Source organism: Octodon degus, unplaced genomic scaffold (assembly GCF_000260255.1).
Source record: "Octodon degus isolate 3935 unplaced genomic scaffold, OctDeg1.0 scaffold00044, whole genome shotgun sequence".
NCBI classification, from domain to species: domain Eukaryota; kingdom Metazoa; phylum Chordata; class Mammalia; order Rodentia; family Octodontidae; genus Octodon; species Octodon degus.
In genome coordinates this window covers 116,277-137,548 of record NW_004524620.1, presented here as the reverse complement: position 1 = coordinate 137,548, position 21,272 = coordinate 116,277, and the positions used below count along the sequence as shown (strand labels likewise).

The window sequence follows — 21,272 nt, the reverse complement described above, 5'->3', positions numbered from 1 at the left end:
ATTTCATGGTGCGTTTAACAGCAGAGACACCGATGTGTCACATAGATCAATTTTCCAGGCACAGCTAGGATCCCCGTGGCCTGTGAGTGTTCTGGCCACGCTGTGTGGTTTCCTGTAGGATTTAGCCCCTTGCAAGTGTAGAGCAGTCCACACGCTAATTATCACACTTTTGTGAAAACCTGGGATACATTTTTAGGAATGCTCCCGCTTCGCTTTGTACTTCTTGGCAGTCAGGAGGTAAGATGAAAAGTAGCAGAAATTTGCTTGTGCGGTAGTTTCCAGAAGCCCTGAGCTCTTCAGCGCTTGTGGGGCTGCCTACTGGGGGTAATTAGTCTTTGCCAGAGCTTCCTTCCTTTTTATTTCTCCAAAAAAACACTAGGGCCGGTGTTTATTTTATACAGCTCTTTTGGAGCTGGCATGCCTACTCCTGGATTGTCAAGCTCCTGGTCAGGAATGCTTGTTCAGCTAATTAGAGCGGCTTCCCCAAACCAGGGCCCTCATTAAAGAAGGGGGGCTCTGGTGAAACAGCAGCTCCAAGTTCAACCATGCAGATCATGCCGGTGCCCTGCTGGCTGTTGCTCCTGAGCACTGGTGTTTATGATTCTTCAGGAAAAGTTTTTTGGAATCTGGAACAGTTCTGTACCTCAGAAACTGGAACCTGCTTTTAAAAATAATACTCAAGTTGTTCGCAAATAGTAAATAACAAAACAGAAGAAAGGTCTTTTTTTGGCAAATGAAATCAAGTTTCCATTCCCCTCTGATCTCTAGATTTCGTAAATGTGGCTTATTTGTACTGACGTATTTGGGTTGAAGATGATTTCTCACATATAAAAATAAACACCCTCCGGCTGGTATGGCCATATGCCTAGAGTACCTGCCAGAGCTATAGTTGAAAAAATAAATAGACTGGGAGTAGTGGTACATGACTGCAATCCCAGCACCTAGGAGGCTGAGGCAGGAGGATCTCTGAGTTCTAGGCCAGCTTGAACTACAGAGCAAGAACATGTCTCAAAAAACAGAACAAAAATAAAGTAATATTCAAGGTTGTTCTCTGACCTTGGGGCTTCTCTTTTTTCTTTTTTTTTTTTACTTATCCCCAGGACTCTAGTAGGACTCTTCTCTCTCTGCTCTGAGGTTTATTGGACACCCCCATAGGACTGGGAGACTCACCCTATTGGGGCCACGAGCCTCTCTCTCAGCTTCCTGTTAATTTTATCACTGGCTTGTCCTAGGACGTGCCTTGGCTTCCTCCCAGAGAAAATAAGATTCAGCACGTGTGGGGCTCGAGACATCAGCACTTTGAGGATGATGCTCGGTGACTCTGAGATCAGTTTGAGAGATGTAGTGGCTGAAACAAATCCTTGGCCTTGCTAGTGAGGGGCCTAGGCTTAGAAGATATAGACGCAGTTGCCCTGCCCTGTCATGCCTCCTGGGTGACAGTCAGGTGCCTTCCTGCACATTTCGGTGTTTGCTCTTCTTCTCACTTAGAATGGCTCCCCCTTCTTCATCTGTCCAACTTCGGCCCATTTTTCAGATTGTAGGTCTAACTTTTGCTCCAGGGACCTTTCTTTGAGTAGTTTGGGTTGTCAATTTCTCCTTACTTGGGACATTGGTGTCATTGTTTGGTGATCTTTCATTTGCTTTACATTAGTTATGTAAGTTGGGGTCATGTTGATACCAAGCTCTTTACCGGCGATAACATTTACCCCACATGACCGTAGGGACTTAAGAAAGACCAGGACCGGGTAGAATGTCTTAACAATAAGATGATTTATTAAATTGTTCAGTGATAGTAAATACAGAAGATTTCTCACATAAGCATTAACAAGTTTTACATAGTCTGTAAAACATTTATATAAGAAATGTAATAGAAGAAAAATCTTCCCCTAATATTGCCACAATAAAACAAAATATTCAGAAATAAGGTTAAAGTTCTAGAAAATATTTAGAAGGACAATGTAAAACACCATTGTGGGGCTATGAAAGAAGTCCTGAACACATAAACTACCTTATTTTAAGATAAGAAGACACGCTGTCATGTTTTTTTTTGTCACATTCATATGTGAGAAAAATGGATATTTAGAATTACTACCTGGACTCAGTTCAGATGATCCCAGTTTTGTTGGTGATTCCCAAAGCATTATATTTAGGTGTCAGACATACCTCCCTTTTTCCTCATGGGGCACGATCAAGATGTTGGTCTTGGTCATAAGGGTGTTGTCATACTTCTTCACAGCCTGTTTGATAGTGGCTAGAACAGGGTGAGATTCAGTTGAACATTAAGTGGCTGTCACTGTACACAATGGGAAGGCAATCCACACAAGCCTGATTGAGTGGAGAGTTTGATCCAGATCTCATGGGCTTGCTGCCAATTACCAATTATATCTCAAATTCACAGTAAAACAAGATAACCCCCAAGCACTTGCAAACTGAGATCAGTTCTCTTTTCTCTTTAGATAACATAATAACCAGAAATCAAAGTTAACTTCTTGTAGGCATTACTATTCTAATAAAAAATTAAATTTTAGTGCTTGAAGAATGAAACCAAAGAAACTTATGAAAAATTTAGAGAATACCAGCAGAGAGCCTTCTTCAGATTTTCCATCCATCCCTAATCCACAGAATTATAGTAGACGGACATCTCCTTGGGAGGGCTTTACCTGGAAGTGTGTTGTTAGTGAATGGACTGTTGGGTTCATCTGTTCAGAGATTGATGGCTCTTTTTCTCTTTGTTGCAGATGATGGGAAGCAAGGGCCTTAAACAGGCCACAGAAATTGCTATATTAAATGCCAACTACATGGCTAAGCGATTAGAAAAACACTACAGGATCCTTTTTAGGGGTGCGAGAGGCAAGTATCAACTTTAGATTACCATCACCTTGGGCCTGGCTTTGTTTTGTTCTTGGCCAAACTAAGACATGATTTTGTCAAGTGGGAGGGAGACTTCTGTTGCTTAATGTATACAGAGAAAAAGCGGAGAGTTCTTGAAAACAGCTTCCATGTAGTTGACAGCATTATTTACGAGGCACTTAGTCTACACAGCCCAGTTTAAGAGCCCTCTTACAAAGCTGTCCAAGCAGAATGCTGCCAAATGACAGAGCAAAACACTTCCAGCAGAGGGCGACGTTAAGGAGGCGCTGCGGAGGCAGTCCACGCAGAAGGCAGGCCGCAGTGCCTCTCTCTGGAGAAGCCCCTGCATATCCTTCCTGTCCCACCTCCTTTCCGCGGCCTCCCTGCCCCAGGAAGAGAGCTACTTTCCTCTAGCTCCCCTCACTGAGCAGCTGCCCCCCAGGACCTCTCACTGCCTCAGACTTCCAGACTGGGGTGAGCGGGAGCTGGGCCTGCTGTGCTTCTCCAACACCCATACTTGGCCTGTCACCTGTAGGCCCCTCATGGGACAGAATACCCAGTACCCACAGTTTGAAGGAGGAAAGGTTTGTTCTGGCTCACAGATTATAGAGCTTTTAGGCCATAGTTGGCTGGCTCCAAGGCAGGACAGCATGCCAGAGGGGTGTCACAGAGGGGAAACAGTTGCTGGCATGGCAGGCAGGAAGCAGCACGCTGACGGCTGGAGGAGGGACAGAGAGATACAGAGAGATACGCCCAAGCGCCCCAGCTGCTCCTCCCTGCAGGCCTCACCTCTCGGCATCACACCTAACTATGAACCCATCACTGGACTAGTCCAGTATCACATTCCCATGACCCAGGTGCTTCCCAGAAGCCCCACTGATGAGCACAGGGCTTCGGGGTCATCTAGACACAGCTGTACATACATCCACAGACAGGTGTGTGTGGTATGCGGGACGAGGAGAGGCCCGCTTTCATGAGTGAGGAGATGGTTTTACTTTGTTTTTGCATTTACAGATCTATTTTTTTTTTCTCCAGATCTATTGAGGTATAACTGACAAATTTGATTTTAAAAAGAATGCTTAATTTCATCAATTAGGAAGCCTTTGGTCACCTTTGAGTGTAGTTTGTAGTTCTTAAAAATAAATTAATAAATAAATTAATTTTTAAAAAGGAGAGGCAGGCGCCAGGCAAAGATAGAAATGAGCTAACAAGTAGGCAGAGGGTGAGAAGAAGGGAGACAAGTTCATGGCTGGGAGGAGTTTGGATGAGAAAGCTGGTTGGGACTGCTTTGATGGGAAGCAGGTCTGTGTTCTTTTTAAATATGAAAAAGCAGTGTGATTTTAAGCTGCTAAGGAAGAGCCTATGAAACAGCATGAAGCACAGGAGATAGGATAATAGGTTGGACAAAGTCACCTCATGGGGACGTCTGGAGCTGAGGACCAGCTGAACTTTGGGAAGGTTGGCGTGGGTCCAGGGTGAGAGCCGTAGGGAGAGGCTTGGAGTTTGGGGCAGGGAGAACAGTCAGGCAGCAGCAGGCCCAGGCCAGCATCCATCTGTGGTGTTGGTCTGCAAAAGTTGGTCCTGCCGTATAAATACGTATCTGAAGGAGTGGTTCTCACTGCTGTAATGGTGCATGTTGGTAATCTCTGCTACTGGGGAGCTGAAGCAGGAGAATCATAAGTTTGCCTAGACATCTTGGTTGAGACCCTGACTCCAAATATAATGTAATTCTTAAAAGGGTTATAATTCAGTTGTAGAGCGCTTGCCTTAGCATGCTTCACACACTGAGTTCAGTCTGTAATACCACAAACAAAACAAAAGCAAGGGCTGGGGAAATAGCTCAGCAGCCTATGCACCTGCCTGGCAAGCACAAGGAACTGGGTTGAATCCCCAGCATCCCATGCCGTGCCAGTCCCGGAACCCTGGGTGTGCCATACTGGCCACTGAAACTGGGTGTTGTGGTACCCACCTGCAATCTCAGCGCTGGGGAGGCTGAGACAGGAGCATCATGAGTCTGAGCTGCGTAGCGAGACCCTGTGCCAAATTAATTAATTTAAAAAAGATTTTAAAAATAATTTAAAGACCCCACAAAACTCAGAGGGGTGGTTCATTCATCTTGAGATCAATGAAAATAAAAATACGGATTTCATCTTACTTTTTAACATTATCTTATGAGTACTTTCCCATGTTATTAACTATTCTTTGTTTCCTATGTTGATTCCACTGTATGGATATATTGTTATTTAAACAGTTCTATAGCTTTCTTCTCAATGGTCTATAATTATAACAATATCGCAACTAAAATTGTCCACTTAAATTTTTGGAAGCATTTATTTTATCTTTGAAAGAGAAGTTACTACCTCAGGAGCTGAATGCTTTGAACTCTGGATACATACGGCCTCCCTTTGTTCCCCAGAGGCTTTGTTCTAATTTATTTTCCATTGATGTGATGTTCGAGTGACCATCACACTAGGGCCTCCTGAGAACAGAATGCCAGACTGAGAAACCGCAGAAGTTTAGAAAATATATGATTTATGGATGAAAAATGATTTTGCTCTTTTAATATACAAGGCTTAAGTTTTTCTCTACTTAATTCTTTATATGTTAAACTTTATACTTTAAATTTCTTTATATTGAATGTTAAGAGCTTTGTTGAAATAGAATTCATATACCCTGCTCTTTGCCACTTTAAAGTGTGCAGTTTGGTGGTTTTTAATATGTTCACAATTTCTTTAAGAATGACATTCTGGGAGGCTCAGGTAGGGAGATTTTTCAGAGCAGCCTGGGCAATGTACTGAGACCTTGTCTCAAAGAAAAAATAAAAATAGGGCTCAGTGCAGAAGTGACCCAGTAGCAGAAGAAGTGATGTACACTGAATGGGGTGTGATTGGTCCTCCAGGGGAGAAGAACAAAGAGATGGATGAAATTTTCATTTTTGACACTTTACCTCAGAATTAAACAACAAATAGTATTTTTTTTTATCCCAAACAGAAATAGATGTTGATTACAGGCTTTATTACCCCGTCCCAGATTTCATGAAACCAAAAGTTCTCATGTTTGGTCTGCTGAAGACCTTCATTACACAATCCGAAACTTAGTGTCTCAGGGCCTAAAAAGCCAAGCACCACCACCCTACCTCCTGAGGGCCCAGAATAGAAATGTTCCCAATAAACACATTGTACTCTAAATAATGTCTGAGGGCTGTTTTAGACATTGTTGTTCATCTTAATCATGTTTACCCATCCTAAATAAGAGTTTGGGATTGGGAATGACAGTGAGGCAATCATTCTAATGAACTCCAGATTTGCCTTTATGAGCCATTGCTCTGAGAGAGCTAGCCTGTTAAAGCTTATTGCTTTCCGGAGCACAGAAGTGCCTAGCGGGAACGGGGCAGTGAGAGCAGCCTCTGCTTGGATGAGGGAGGAGGGGACTGATTACTGTACGGAAGATAACATTTTCTAGCTTTTTATTAGTACATGTACACAGCACCTCGTGACCATTGTGAGCTGCGGTACATGGATGTAACACATCTCAATTGTTGTGCCCCCTTCCCCCCCCCCCCGAGCCCCTTTTCTACCAGCATCAGATTAATGTATTTATCTTGTAAGTCCTTATGAAAGTAATTATCATACATACAGATTAACAGCCAGCCTAACAGGTATTGATAGCATTTTTAAAGATTTTTAAAACTTCACAAGTATCTCATCTTCCAGGAGAATCAGCTTCCTTGTGACCTACGGCTCCTGTGTGGCTCTAGTTAGAACTCTTCCCCCATGTGTCACTTGTCTCGGAAGTCTGAAAACAGAATCCTAGTGAGTCTTCTGAGAGTTTCTCTCTCAGAAACTAGAGTCTCTGTCACCCAGAGTAGTCAGTTTTTGCTAGTGTGGCACTATTTGATTAGTGTTCCACTTTCTATGCCTATCCATTGTTTTTTAACTTCAGAGACAAACCCAACTCTGCCTGCAAAGGCCTGACCCCGGAGACACTTTGAGGTGGCCCTTGCTCGTCAGTGGGCAGGGGCTTCTGAAGCTAACCCTTCATGTCCCCACCCCCACCCCTCAAGTGACCCTGCAGAAGCCAGAGGCTCAGGGTACCCGACCTCCTTCCTAGGGAATCAGCCAGCAGTCGTAACTCCGTTAGTCATGGTCCTTGTATTACTGTAGTGCTCAAAGGAACTTTGATTGCCCACCCAAGTTTTATAAAACAATTACCTAGTCAGTTTTATCATTCTAGTTAGCCTCTTGGAGGGTGTGGGAAAAGTAAGGTCCAGGCCCTTCTTTCAAGGAGGGGTTTGGGAAGCACTCTTTGGCAGCATGTTCCTGAGTTGTTTTCAGACTCACGAGTCAAGTGACACGTGCGGGAAGAATTCTGACTACAGCCAAGGTGCTTCTGTGTTCCCGCCATCCCAGCCTCCCTCTTCTCCTTTATGCCCCTTTGTCTTGGTGTCTTTTACGTCCTCAGCTTTAATCATGGTCAGGCTCAGGAAGACAGCTGCTCAGTCTCCAGTGTCTACTTTGGATTGCCCTGGCCTGCTGTGTACCCAGGCTAGTTTGTGTTTCTTCTTAAAGCCATAAACAAAGACAAGCGTGGACTCTGATAGTGACCACGTTGAAGTTTCATTCTTTTCAGAGCTGAAGTACATCGAGTGGTACTGAAATTCCACTAGTTTCCATTTGAACATAGAGTATAGATTCAGAAAATAACATCTGAACCTCATTTTTCAAGTGGATTTCTCCCAAACCACTTGGCTCTGAGGGGGCCTCTGCAGATGAGGTCTTGGTATTAGCAAGGCTGGGTTGGCTGTGGCTGGATGGTGCCTTGCAGCTATTATAGAATCTCTTCTTGGAAACCTATTTATTCTGTCTGCCAGCAAGAACAGCTCCTTTCCACTTGCGCGCAACAGTGTGTGTCCTTCCAATCACTGAGGTTCAGTTATCTTTCTTGCTTCTATCATTGTCATAGAGTTCAGGGTGGCATCTAGAGGCTCAGAGAAGAGCAACCATTCTGGATTTCGAAAGTGGTGCTGCATAGCCAGGGATTGAAGCGCCCTGACATTAATAGTTGACAACGCCTTACACACTGTCGTGAGCTCTCCTTGTGTGTCCTATCAGTTGGTCCTCTTTGGTGCTTTGTTTTTCCTCAGTTTATTTTTATTTATTTATTTATTTATTTTATTTATTTTATTTTTTAGAGATTCTTAATGATACATATTTTTTTAATTTCTTATTTTTATTTATTTATTTATTTTTTTTTTTTATTTTTTAGAGATTCTTAATGATATATATTTTTTTAATTTCTTATTTTTATTTATTTATTTATTTTTTGTGTGTGTGGCCAGCTCAGCCCACCAGGGGGCGGGGCTGGCTGGCATGTGGTGCTGGGGGATTGAACCGCGGTCCCTGTGCTTTGCTTTGCTTAGCTTAGCTTCTTCTAAGTAGGTGCTTTAGACTACTGAGCCATCTCACCAGCCCTTCCTCAGTTTACCTACTCATGCATAAAACCTACTTTTGAGTCATACTCCTTACCAATTCATTGCCCGTCATTGTTAAAAACCGTATTTTAAAAATAGACATTTACATATATTCAGTCTCAGGCTTTCGTACCTTAATTCTCATACAGAGCCAATTGTTTTTTGATTACTCATTATGTAAGAAGCAGGGCAGGTCCCAGCTTTCTTCAGGAGCTCTTGGTGGCTGAGGCTGTTCTTTAAAGGCTTGAGCTGTCTTCTCTGCTTGCCTGCAAGTAATTCACCATTTGTCAAATCGGAACAGCAGGTTACAAAAAACTGTATTACTGTCTTATGACTAAACCTTTGCTTCAAAGCAGTTCACTAGTTGGTACACCATGGCATTCGGGAGGTCCCAAGATACGTTGTTTGACTTCCTCTTTATTCTCGATGGCAGAAGAGTGGTCAGTAGCTTGTACCCAGGAGAAGGCCACCTAGGCCCAGAGAAGCAATCTGTATCCAAGTTAGAACAAAGTGACCTGACCTACACAGATTCTGGCCTCCTTGCCACTTTGACATAATGCCTAACAGTGCCTCTTTAAAATCCTAGTCTAGGGCCGGGGATATGGCTCAGTGGAATAAGTCCTTCCCTGGCAAGCACAAGGGTCTGAGTTCAATCCCTAGTTCCACCAAAAAAAAAAAAAAAAAATCCTAGTCTACATCTTGAAATCAAAACCTCAAAAGCTTGGAGAAAAGCTTTTTGATGTTGACAGTAAAGTTTATGAGAACTGTCAATGGATCTTCGGTTCCAGAAATATTTCACATAAAGGATCAGGATTCGGATGAAGTGTTTAACTCTTGCAAGGAGATCAGAGTAGAAGCAGCATCATCCTTCCACTTCCCCTTAAGCATTCCAGTAATGCCTCCCACCTCATCAGCCATGGTTAGGCTCTTGCGTGTGCAGTGAAGTAAAATCAAAGGCACACATGATGCAGAAAATGAGGTCTTTATTGCCAGCTATACACTTGACAGGCGCTTATAGCTTCTTTGTCCTCCTTGATATTCATAAAGAGCTGAATTAGAGTAAAATAAGATGATGCTAACCTTGGGCTGAAACAATTTCCTGTACAGGTTATGTGGCTCATGAGTTCATTTTGGATATAAGACCCTTCAAAAAATCTGCAAATATTGAGGCTGTGGATGTGGCCAAGCGGCTCCAGGATTATGGTGAGTGAATTTAGGGCCTTTGACATTCATAGTTCCTCTTGCTGCCTTGGGACCTCTTCCTCAGACATAAATGCATGTGAAGGCACACAGTAACCTGATCCATGGGCACGTGAGAGCACAGGGTTATTGGTAAGCTTTCACCCCTTCCCGCCAGCTTGAGCCCCCAGTAGTGTGTATGTGACTGGCCCACTGAGGAGCTTGTACTGCCCATGGACCAGGGTACCCAGCAGTGAGCCATATGAATTATAGCCACTGTGAACGAGTTAAAATAATAGTGGAAATATTTTCCCTTTATGGCTGCACTGGTCTTGCTCTTCAAAAGATGTTAACATATACATCTTGAATCTGTTGTAGCCAAGAAATTTTTATAGGTCAAAATTTAAATTCCAAAGAAAATGATTTCCTTGCCTGTGTGAGTGGTAAATTCTTCCTCCGACCCTGCTCACTTCTCCCAGCAGAGTGCACAGGAGGAGCTGCTGGCGTGGGAGGTGTGCAGGCAGGAGACCCGCACGAGTGTCCGGTTATTGTTTCCACAAAGAAGATGCACATTTCTGTGAAACATTTTGAAAGATATGGGGCCTTTATATATTATTGGTTTCTCACCTAATGAAGTCCTCCTTAAAATAATGTTTTTTGTGGCATTATAATACTTATAATCTTCCAACTCTTGGGGAGAAATTTGCTTTGGATCAGTGTCGAGTCCTATTATCTGAATTTTAATGACTTGAATGTGCAATGTTAATTGAATAGTTTTAGTATTGCATTATAGTGAGAGTCCCATGTATGATTCATTCGCCTGAATGATCTTGTTATACAGAATCAACACTGATAACAGGAAATCCAGAGAAAGCCTTTATTAATGATAGTAGCAAATAGCCCAAAAATCTCTGCTCTGTAGATCCTATAACCCAACAGTAGGCCTTGCTTCCCCTCTCCCTTCTCCAGTCCTCCCCTTTGCTCTTCCTCCTTTCTGCCCTCCTGGCCAAGGGCTGAGTAAAACCCGTTGAAGCAAGTGAAGACTCTCAGTTCTGAGGTGCATTGCCTGAATCACGCGCCCAACTGCAGCCCACAGAATGGGAGAGGAAGGGTGGAGAAAGGTGGGAAGGAAAGCCACCGCTCACTATGGCTCGACTGTGCTGTATCTACCCAGGCACTGTTTTAATGTTTGAGAGAAGAGTTTCCTTACTGGTCCAAAGCCCAGACTGGTCCAACTGCCTGGTACACAGTAGGCACATGAAACTGACAGCACGGTGCTAGGTCTTAGCCACACCTACTGAATAACATGTTTAGGGTAGAAGCCTTGTAATCTCTATGTTTAACAGATTTTAATTAATAGAAACAAATTTTACATTTGCAATGAAAGGAACCAAAAGCATTTGGATGAGTCTTCTAGGAAACATTTAGCATACCGTCTTGGGACAGTGGCTTCTAAACTAATTATCAGAATCTCCTGGGACTTTTAAGACTCAGGCTCTATCCTGGTCCTCTGGAATCAGTGTCACCTAGAAATATATATTTCTAAAGCACAATAGGAACTATTAAAACAATCTTTTAGACTGAATTTACTCACACAGTGAACTGAGCACACACTTTAATGAATAAGATCAGTATATTCTTTAAAAATAAAAAAGGAAATTTTATCAGAAAATTATGAATACTGAATTCTCGTATGCATGAAGTATTTAGGGCATGAAGTGTGTCAGTGACTACATTGTACTTTAAAATGATCACTAAAGAGGGGCCCAGACACTGGGGCACACACCTATAACCAGCTATTCCAAGAGCTAAAGCAGGAGAGTTGGAAGTTCAATGCTCACTGTCCCATTAGTGGGATGTCCACAACAATGAAATGTAATACAATTTTTTTTGTTTTCAGATTGCTTTTCCTCAAATTTTTATAGGTAATATACATGAATTTCATGCAAAAAACATTTTTAATTGGTATGTTCAGCATAAATCATGTAATGTCTGAACATAAATTTAAAAGGTTGGGAATGTAGAGCAGCACTAGAGCAGCCCTGCATGAACAGGTGTGTAATACAGTAACAAGCCACTGTAGAATCTAGGCGGAGGGTGGTGGGTATGTGGGTAGTCTGTTCAATTTAAATGTTTGAAGATTTGTAATAAAATGTTGGGGACGTAATTTTTAAGGCACACAAGTATGACCAAAGCACCCCTAGGTTCACTCTCCAACAGCACCAAAAATAGTTTCATAGAAAAATACAAAGGGAAAGCGTTGTTTTGTGCAGAAAGGAAATCTCCTTTGATCACACTGCTGCTCAGTTCATCTGACATTTGAAAACTTTTGTAAACACAGACACCACTTCAGGCTCTGTGTAGTACGAGGATGAAGACTTTCCACGAACTGAACAAGCCTCAGTGTCTACTTTTGTAAAACAGGGAAGTGGGGTTGGTGAAGATCTGCCCCAGCCTCTGTGTCTGTTACTTCATTATTTCAATTTTGGTAGGCTAATAATTTCAAATATTGTTTTTCCCCATTACAAGTACTGATCTTTGGATTTGGATGCTGTGGATTGAACCCTGGCCCTTGAAATGAAATACTCAGCATACTCAGCATGTGCTGTATCACTGATACATAATCTCAGCCTCAAAACTTGTAAAGACACAATAACATCAAAACTCATCCTAGTTTCCTAGTGACAACATCTTAACATTTTAGTATATTTAAAAGTATTTTCCCTTGTAAAATATGCACGTGTTGTATGCGATGTCTCATTTCACAATAACGGGGTAATTGGTAGTTTTAGACAGAGAGGACTCGTCTTCAGATGTAGGGAGGCCGGTCAGTGAGGCAAGCTTCTCTGTGTCCTCTTGCAGGCTTTCATGCGCCCACCATGTCCTGGCCTGTGGCAGGGACTCTCATGGTGGAGCCCACTGAGTCCGAAGACAAGGCCGAGCTGGACAGATTCTGTGATGCCATGATAAGCATTCGGCAAGAAATTGCTGACATCGAGGAGGGCCGCATCGACCCGAGGGTCAACCCGCTGAAGGTGCGGACGTGCTGAGATCTTCCTCAGCATGATCCAGAGTAGACAGTGTTGTCTGCACGGTGCTCAACTTCTGAAGAGGATGTTCTTGCCTAGACTGAGACAATTTGTTTTTCCTTTTGGTCTTTTTGAGATGGGGTCTCACAGTGCAGTTCAGGCTGGCTTTGCACTCACTTTGTATCCCAGGCTGGTCACAAACTCCAACGATCCTCCTGCCTCAGCCTCCTGAGTGCTGGGATTGAGGCAGTTCTTTTGCGAAGGTCAAGTCATTATCAGTTTAAGTCATCCAGAGCTACATGATAACAGCTACTCTCAGGTACAGTGTGATGGTGAGAGCTGTAAACCTGATTACTGAAGGACGGAGCGGAGGCTGAAGGACCCTCTAGCTGGAGAAGTCTTACCATTCTGTTGGTCTGTCTGTCTGATACCCTGTGGTCAGATTATAGCATAAAGAGAATTTCTGCATTTACCACACAATATAAATATATAAATATTCTTAGGGACCGATGGCCACAGAAGGCAGGCACTTTGCTATATGAGTGTGTTACAGTGTGATGAAGACAGCACAATTGTTTTTACTGTCATTTCTCTTTTCCTTCTGGAGACTGCGATTCCTCTAGGACTTAGGCTAGTTTAAAAAATGGCAATAGACATCTAAAAGTATTGAGTTATAAAAACAAGACTTCTCATAGGATAACAGGTTTTAAAAATGTGCCAAATTATCCTGTATGCTGTTACTGCGCATAGAGGGTATAAAAATGCTATCAGTACAACCCCAAAATATAGCAAATATGACAGTGTTTATTCTACTTCTGTTTGGTGGAAGATATGTGCTTATTATCACCTACATTTCTGATATTTGGAGGATTTTTACCATTAAAAATTCCCCATCCCTCAAGTGATGCAAAACAACTGCTTCCTCTCTACAGTCTCACCTTAGAAGTTTGATGGTTGGGTTATAACGTGGAGGAAAAGGCCATACACTGCTCTGACCCTCCGCCTGTGTTTCTGACCCTCCGCCTGTGTTTCAGATGTCTCCACACTCCTTGACCTGTGTCACATCTTCCCACTGGGATCGACCGTATTCCAGAGAGGTGGCAGCATTTCCACTCGTAAGTTCTCAAGCTGAACGTGCCGCCTGGGATGGTGGTCGTGTGCAGTGCACCTCCCTGTCTCTCTCCTCCAGCCTCATGATAGGAACTGTGGACTCTAGGAAACATGGGCCATGGGGAGGAGCACAGAGCAAAGGGCCTAGAGTCAAAGTCAGGTGGTTGGCCAGCCACACCTAGGTACACAAGAGGACAAAACCCTATTGGAGTCCTGCCAGGTGCATGAACATGTTGTACCCCTGTCCAACAGGGAGAGAGCCCCAAGTGCAATCTTCTTTCTGCTATGGGGAAGGGGCTTTGCAGTCTAAGTGACACAGGATCAGGAATCAAGTTATTTTTTGAGGAAGGGGACAGAGTGGATTTAGCTCATGGTGTCATGGGCTGCAAAAGTATCATCATAACCTCTTTCTCCCTGAAGAGAGAACTTTCAGATCATCCAGAGCATTCCCATCTTCTGTCCTTTCTAGCCCTTTGTGAAACCAGAAAACAAATTCTGGCCAACCATCGCCCGGATTGATGACATCTACGGAGATCAGCACCTGGTCTGTACCTGCCCACCCATGGAAGTTTATGAGTCCCCATTTTCTGAACAAAAAAGGGCATCTTCTTAGTCTATACTCTGTAAGTTCAAGGAACTGATTTCATGCCTTTACCTGAAGTATTTGATGAGTAATAAATATTTCATTTCCCAGTCCTGCCTCATGTAGGGGTTTCACAGACTATATTTCTGTAATCTCTGTCAAGGTAAATAGGAGAGTCAGGTGGCACAGTGAGTGGCAGCTAATCACTGGAAGATCCCTGTGCCTCAGTCCTCTGCCTCCACGTGTGCCGCTCAGTGTTCAGCTTGCTTTGATGAGGAGCCATTTAATTTTCTGCATGGAATGTCCTGGGTGTTCTAGCAACTTTAACCTTCGGGGTGGCAAGTGTGCTGATGGGGGGGCTATACTAGAGATTTACTACATATATTTTTGTTCCAAATAAGTCCTTCTGGACTGTGCCCTCTGTGGTAAATCCCAGGGCAAATGTTTACATTTTGTATACACTGAACTCCTTTTTTCTGCCTACTTTGTCTAATCTTTAATAACATTTGAGGGTTTTTCCTTTTTTTCTCTGTGTGGGTTTTTTTTTAAATTTCCATTTATTAGTGTTCTAATAAAACAGTGCAATTTGAAAAAATACCCTCTATTTTTATAATTTTACTTTACCATATTCCAGATTCAGAGAGGAGCTAAGGAACACAGAGAACACTCAGCCATCGTTACGCTGTCAGTTTTATCTTTGACTGGATAAAATGGCTGGTGACCAGCGAAGTTCACATTAGCCCTTTTCATTGTGTAGAAATTCAATGAAGTAGCAATTTCTTTCCCCTCTAACAGTACGCCCAGAAGTAATAAGCCAAGGGGCTGGTTCACTTTCATCTTGCTGTCTTTGCATATAATTTTCATTCTTATTATCGCAGATGGCTGATGCATATCCAGGTATCATAAATCCCTTCTAGATAGGAAAAACAGGAGACCAGAAAAGAAAAGGCACATTCCATCCAAGTCTGCCACTTCTGAAATGCTTCACAGCCAGTTCTGCCCAGGGGCTTTATTTTGAACTGGCCAGGATCTGTTCACATCATCACTCCTGAATATGAGTAAGGCAAGGTCTTTTTTTTGCACCGGCTGCCACCCCAGTCAAAATCAATAATTTCTAACTAAAAATGAAGAATGGGCTTTGCATGGGAATTCGTGTGATGACAACGAACTGCTGTCCTCCACAAACAGCAAAGGTTTGAGATGTGACTTGAATATTACTCGTTCTTCAGTTCTGTGGGCAGCAATTTATCTCAGCAATTGTTCAGGGTCACTAGGTTTTATGCTGACAAAAGGTCAGCATGCTGTATTGAATTCTCACTAAAAGTTTATAGGACTTACTATAACCAAGAAGTGGTGGGCTCCATGGTTCTTTTACATAATAAACGAGATACGTCTCAAATACTATTTTGAATGAATGTTGGAAAGAGCACTTAACCATTAACAGTCTACTTTTACATCAAGGAAAGGTATAAAGAAATATCCATGGTCATATGGCTCATAAAAGAAGCGAAAATTTTAACTAGGAGCTGACCATTTTCAGTACACCTTTCAGCCCAAATAGGCTACTGCACTGCCGTCTAACTGCAAACATGGAGACATGCCCCTCCCCACACTGGAAACCTTTCTGCCCACACAAACTAGCCTGTGGGCCATGGGGCAGCAGCTCTTTGGGAAGTGCTAGCATATGAAAGCAGCCAAAAAGCAAATAGGTCTGTTTTTTCTTCAAGTGTTTGAAACTGTGTACCAAGGCTGTTTCCACAGCTAGTCATCTACCGGCTGCCTCCAGTGTCAGAGGCAAATGCAGGTAACTGAGTCACAGGGGTGACTTAACAATGAAGGACAAGCTGCACTTATCTAACACTTGTGCAGGTCCCCTCCCCACTGCTGTGTTATGTACGTTACCCTTTCCTGGAGCACTCGCCAACCACGGCTTTGCCGGTGCCTGTTTGTCCTGCAGCATCTTATAAGGGCTTCATCAGCAGCTCAGTGTAGGAGGCAGAAAGTGAGGAACCAGTCAAAACAAAGCAGGAGGAAACAAACTGAGTGCCAAGACAGAAAAATTCCTAAGGTGCTTGCAGACAGTGGCCATATATGATTTGTCATTGGATTTTCAATGTTGAACAGGGGCCTTCGATGCAGTGCATGTTAAATAAAAAGCAGTACATCAAATGAATAAAGAAATGATGCCTCATCTCGCAGAGGCACACTGACATGGAAACATGTATTTCCAGTGTCACTGTAACTAGTTTTTAACAGTGTGTCCAAAATTCCAGGCCCTTGAAGATGGATCCTTTGAATGGCTTTGTATGCAATGTGCCCCAAATTTTAAAAGTACACATACTATAAGATTTATCACTTTAGTTATTTTTAGGTATATAATAATACAGGGACATTAAATACAGTGTTGTACAGATTGCACCTTTTGAAAATAAAATTTTATGAATATATGGTGGTCTCCAATTTGTATTTGATAGTTTCTTTTGAATTCAACAGAACCTACGGAATTTTTAAACATACAATTGAACTCCTGCAAGTGAAATTTTGGCGTTGCCTGATCTGTTACATTGTCCTTTAACATCACATGTGTGTCTATGACATTTTAAATTTCCTACAAAAGCACTTGTGCAGTCACTTAAAAAATACAACTTGGTGAAATTTAGAAGTCTTAAAAGGAACAGCCCAACTCATAAACTCCAGAGAACTGCGTGGAATGCAGACACCGGTAGTGAAGTCAGTCACCGTACATTTTCCTAGTGTTGCTGCCACTGAAAACTTAATTTGAAACTGCTACCAGCTATTGTAGAAGCAATTAGCCAAAGTAGAACTACACTCAAAGTTTTCTTAAAAAGCCAGCCATAAAGAATGGGGGGAAAAGTTAACTTGTTTGTGTCCAAGAACTTTCACGTAAGGAATGGAGCGGGGGAAGTTAACTTGTGTCCAAGAACATCCACTTAACATGAACTGCATAGAAATAGTTCCCTCAGTGAGAAAATCAATGTTTTTACTAGTTAAAAAAAGACAATGCTAAAACTCTTAGTTGGCTGGAGATAGTGGGATAGTCTGTTCAATAAATACACCATTAACAAAGGAGTGAGAATGGTATGTAGTGCTAGCTAATTACACCTTTGGAAGTTTATAACTGGAAATTAGCTGGGAGACACTATTTCTCCATTTAATCAGAGATAGCTGTTTGTTAGCCTGGAATTGCACCTGCCATTCAAATAAGTGCTGTCATGACATCTTATGCTTCCAAGCATGGAGCAGTTCTGAGGAGAAAAAGATGAACAAAGTTCCTTATACAATTTCATGATTTCCTCCAAACTAGTTGCATTTAGGAAGAATACCTATGATTATTATAGCTTAACAATGAGAAGAGTCTAAAAGAAATGTGCATCATGCAGTAATTGTTGTCAGGTATTTTTACATGACATTTAGCTTGCACATTAGTTCTCTTTCGAACAACTTAGCTGTCAAGGAGCCATACATATCTATGTATCTGTATTACCTACCGACCTACAATAAAGTACTTGAGTTTAAATTTTAGACTCAACACTGGACAGTAGTACTTAGGAAAAATACTCTGAAACCTGTTCCTTGTAAAATGGAAATAACGCCAATTACTTCATAAGGTAAATGAATGGTAAATAATTTATGAAAAATACCTGACAAATCTGTTTCATAGATACAGACTAAACAGATGTGAGGACTATTCCCATATCTGTAGCAAAACCATGAATGTGCGAGCAGAATCCTCTTCTTACTTAAAAACAAATTCTGAAGGAAAGGGAGCTGAATAGTGACAGAAACTGATAGGGAGTCCACACAACTTTAAATCATGTTGACCTTGAAGACACCAGGACTGGAGATTTCTCTAACTGTATGGATGTGTAGATACACACCTGGAATATATATACATTAGTAATTAATGGGTTCAGTGATGTCAGAGAATGCATGATGTTAGGCACTGAGAGTGCCAAGAGAATAAGGAGGAGAAATGCGATGCATTTAGAATTGAGAACGTCTTTATAGGAACTGAAAAGCCAGTATATACTCACCCAGGATCATAACAGGAAACAAGCCCCAGGCCGGGGGCTAAAACAAAGGCCTACAATTAGAGGTGGCTGGGGCTGCACGGGACCGCAGAAGCCAGTCAGACTGCCTGGTGGCCATTCAAAGGTAACACTTGGTTGTTTCAAAAGTCATAAAACACTTTTGAGAGGAGGCTGAGCCAGGAGGACTGCTGAGTTAGTTTCTGGTCAGCCTAGCTACATCAGCAAGTTAAAGGCCAGCCCGCACTACACAGTGAGATTCTTTCTCTAACTCAATCATTCAATCTAAAAATTTCTCTAAAGGAAACACTTCTGTCTACAAGCAAGTCATGAAGCCCTTTGAACAGAAAACTTCTTTGGAAGATGATGCCACAAATTTAAGAAGTACAACGAAGTACACTGTCAGGCAGCATCAGATGGCAGGATTCTTAGCTAGATTAGAGAATAAGGTGTGTGCATGTATTTAGAGACAGGGTCTCCTTATGTAGTTCAGGCTGGCATGTTGGCAGGGATCCTCTTGCTTCAGCCTCTGAAGTGCCTGGGTTATGGGTGTGACCTACCAAGCCTATCCAGAATTCCAAGTACATTTAAATAACACCATGGAAAGATTTAATGTCCATTAATGAGAACAAGAGATTATGAAGCAAGAATAGGTAAAAACAGTTCTTGAAATAAAACTGTATTTAGATGGGTTAGCAATACTCTAGACTCAATGGACTGAACAAATGGCATGGGGAAATCATCTGAAATAGTACAGAGGGATTAGTGAGGTCTAAAATAAGAGTAAAACTAGCAGATTAAGAGAAAGGAGCAACATTTTAAGAGAATGATTTATACAACTGAAGACACATCTTTTCATATTGGAATAGTACAGTGAGCTCTCTGCTGTGGGCTAAGTTCTTTTCGATAACAAAATACTTTATCTTCAAGCTCTCTGCTGTGGGTTAAGTACTTTTCTATAATAAAAAATACTTTTTCTTCTGGCTTGTTGAAACAACTGAAAAATGCAAGCTCGAAGGCCTGAGTTCAATCCCCAGTTCCACCAAAATAAATAAATAAAATAAATAAATAAATAAATAAAAAATATGCGTGTGAACGGTTGCTTCTGGAGGGTCAGCTAAATAGCTCAGCAGATTAAAGTACCTGCAAGTAGGTGCAGGGGTGGGAGTTTCAATCCAGGGCACACCGAGACTGCAATTGAGACTGAATGTGGTGGCGCATGCCTGTAATCTCGGCTCTTGGGACGCTGTCAACAGGCATATGACTATGAGTCTGATCTACTGGTGAGAACCTGAACACCCTGTAGGCCCTAAAATTAAAAAAAAAAAAAAAAAAAAAAAAAAAAAAAGGTTGCTTCTGGGGACTCAAGCTCTACACAATGCAGCAAGTACATTCTATAAAAACCTTGACTGAAACAACAAAGCAACTACTAAAAGACCCCAGAAGGAAGAAAAGGTGACCTGATTTCCACAGTTCCGGATTAAGGAGTGACTAGCCTGAAGTTTCTCTTTTGTTTTGCTTCCTTTTTCCTTTCACTCTGACACCCAGAATGCCCAGCGGTAAAGTGGTCCTATCCCACCCATCCACTCTCACTAGAGGCTAAGAGCAATAGGAAGAGAGGTTCACTTGAGAAAACTACGTCTTTGTGGCAGGTCTTGGACAGACCCAAGCAGGCCATGTACACATTAACCTCACACAGTGACCAACTATGAGTGAACTAATACTGAGATTTCAGATTGTTGATGGGTAGCCCCCAAAGAAAACAGCACTACAAATGCTCTGAAAACTAAGATGACACTTCCACAGCCTACAAACATGGTCCAGACTGTATATCCAGAGCTAAATAGAGTTCTATTTCTCTGTGAAACATTTAAATAGGAACACAAGTCTTCAATATTTAAAATGTTCTGGACACAATGCAAAATCACTAATTTCAAGAACCTGCATAAACAAAATAAAATTACTGTGTACTGCCTGCCTGTAATTCCAGTAGGCTGAGGCAGGAGGATCACTTTGAGTTTGAGGTCAGCCTGAACTACATAGCAAGGCCCTATCTCATTAAAAAGGGGGTAGGGGGAACCTGGATAACCTTGGAGCACCATAAAGAAATAGTGAAAATTTAAAGTTAAAAAACATACATTCGCCAAAATAAAATCCATAGAAGGGGTTAAAAAATGTAGATAAAAGACAATAGTCAGTGAACTCAATCATTAGGGATTATCAAATCTGAACAGAATAAATATGAGCACAACACTGACAACAAAAGATCTAATATTCGTGTTACTGCAGTGCTCAAAGAATAGGAAGAGTAGCAAGCTGAGACTATTTGAAGAAATAATGGCTAGAAACTTCCCAAACCCGATGGAAGACGTAAATCTAGATTGAAGAAGGTAAGTAAACTCAAACCAGGGTAAACTCAATCCTTAGGCAAAACTCTAAATGTATACTTCATGTTTGTATAGGATGAAGATGAAAAGATCAAAATCAGTTATGTGCGAAATACAAAGTCATAAGAAGATACCACTAAACATGTTTTAAAATGGCTAAAACAATACTGGGTGTTGGCAAGTGCAACGAAACAATCTCTCACATTACTGATGCAACGTAAAATGAAACAATCACTCTGGGCAAGTTTGGCAGTTTCATATATACTTACATACACTCTTGAATTAGGCTACTGAGAAAAGAAAACTTACATAGCTGCAACAATCTGTATTCAGCAGATTTAAAATAAAAAAATGGTCAAAAATTCTTTCAATGAGTAAATACCCTGTATACTTAAAAATGAGTGAAAACTAATACAATAACTTAGATGGTCAAAGTTATGATTTCACTATCATTTTTAAGATAATTACAGTGACACTGAACAAACTAATGTATGCTGTTGGAATTAGGATAACAGGATGGTGTGAGTTCTGTGATGACAGGACACTGTCTTCATTGTGGTGATGGTTACATGACTATGTGATAAAATTTTATGGAACTATATCCACAACCAAAAA

At 41.8% G+C, this 21,272-nt stretch overlaps 1 protein-coding gene across 1 annotated transcript in view; it reads left to right on the top strand.

Annotated features, from left to right (window-relative positions):
* Positions 1-14,815, top strand: part of Gldc (glycine decarboxylase) — a 123,612-nt gene extending 108,797 nt beyond the window's left edge. The window contains exons 22-26 of the mRNA XM_023715826.1: positions 2,739-2,850; positions 9,428-9,523; positions 12,362-12,534; positions 13,563-13,643; positions 14,108-14,815. Coding sequence (XP_023571594.1) covers positions 2,739-2,850; positions 9,428-9,523; positions 12,362-12,534; positions 13,563-13,643; positions 14,108-14,251 — 606 coding nt within the window. The 3' untranslated portion in view covers positions 14,252-14,815. The remainder of the gene's footprint in view (positions 1-2,738; positions 2,851-9,427; positions 9,524-12,361; positions 12,535-13,562; positions 13,644-14,107) is intronic.
* The last annotated feature ends 6,457 nt before the right edge of the window (positions 14,816-21,272 follow it).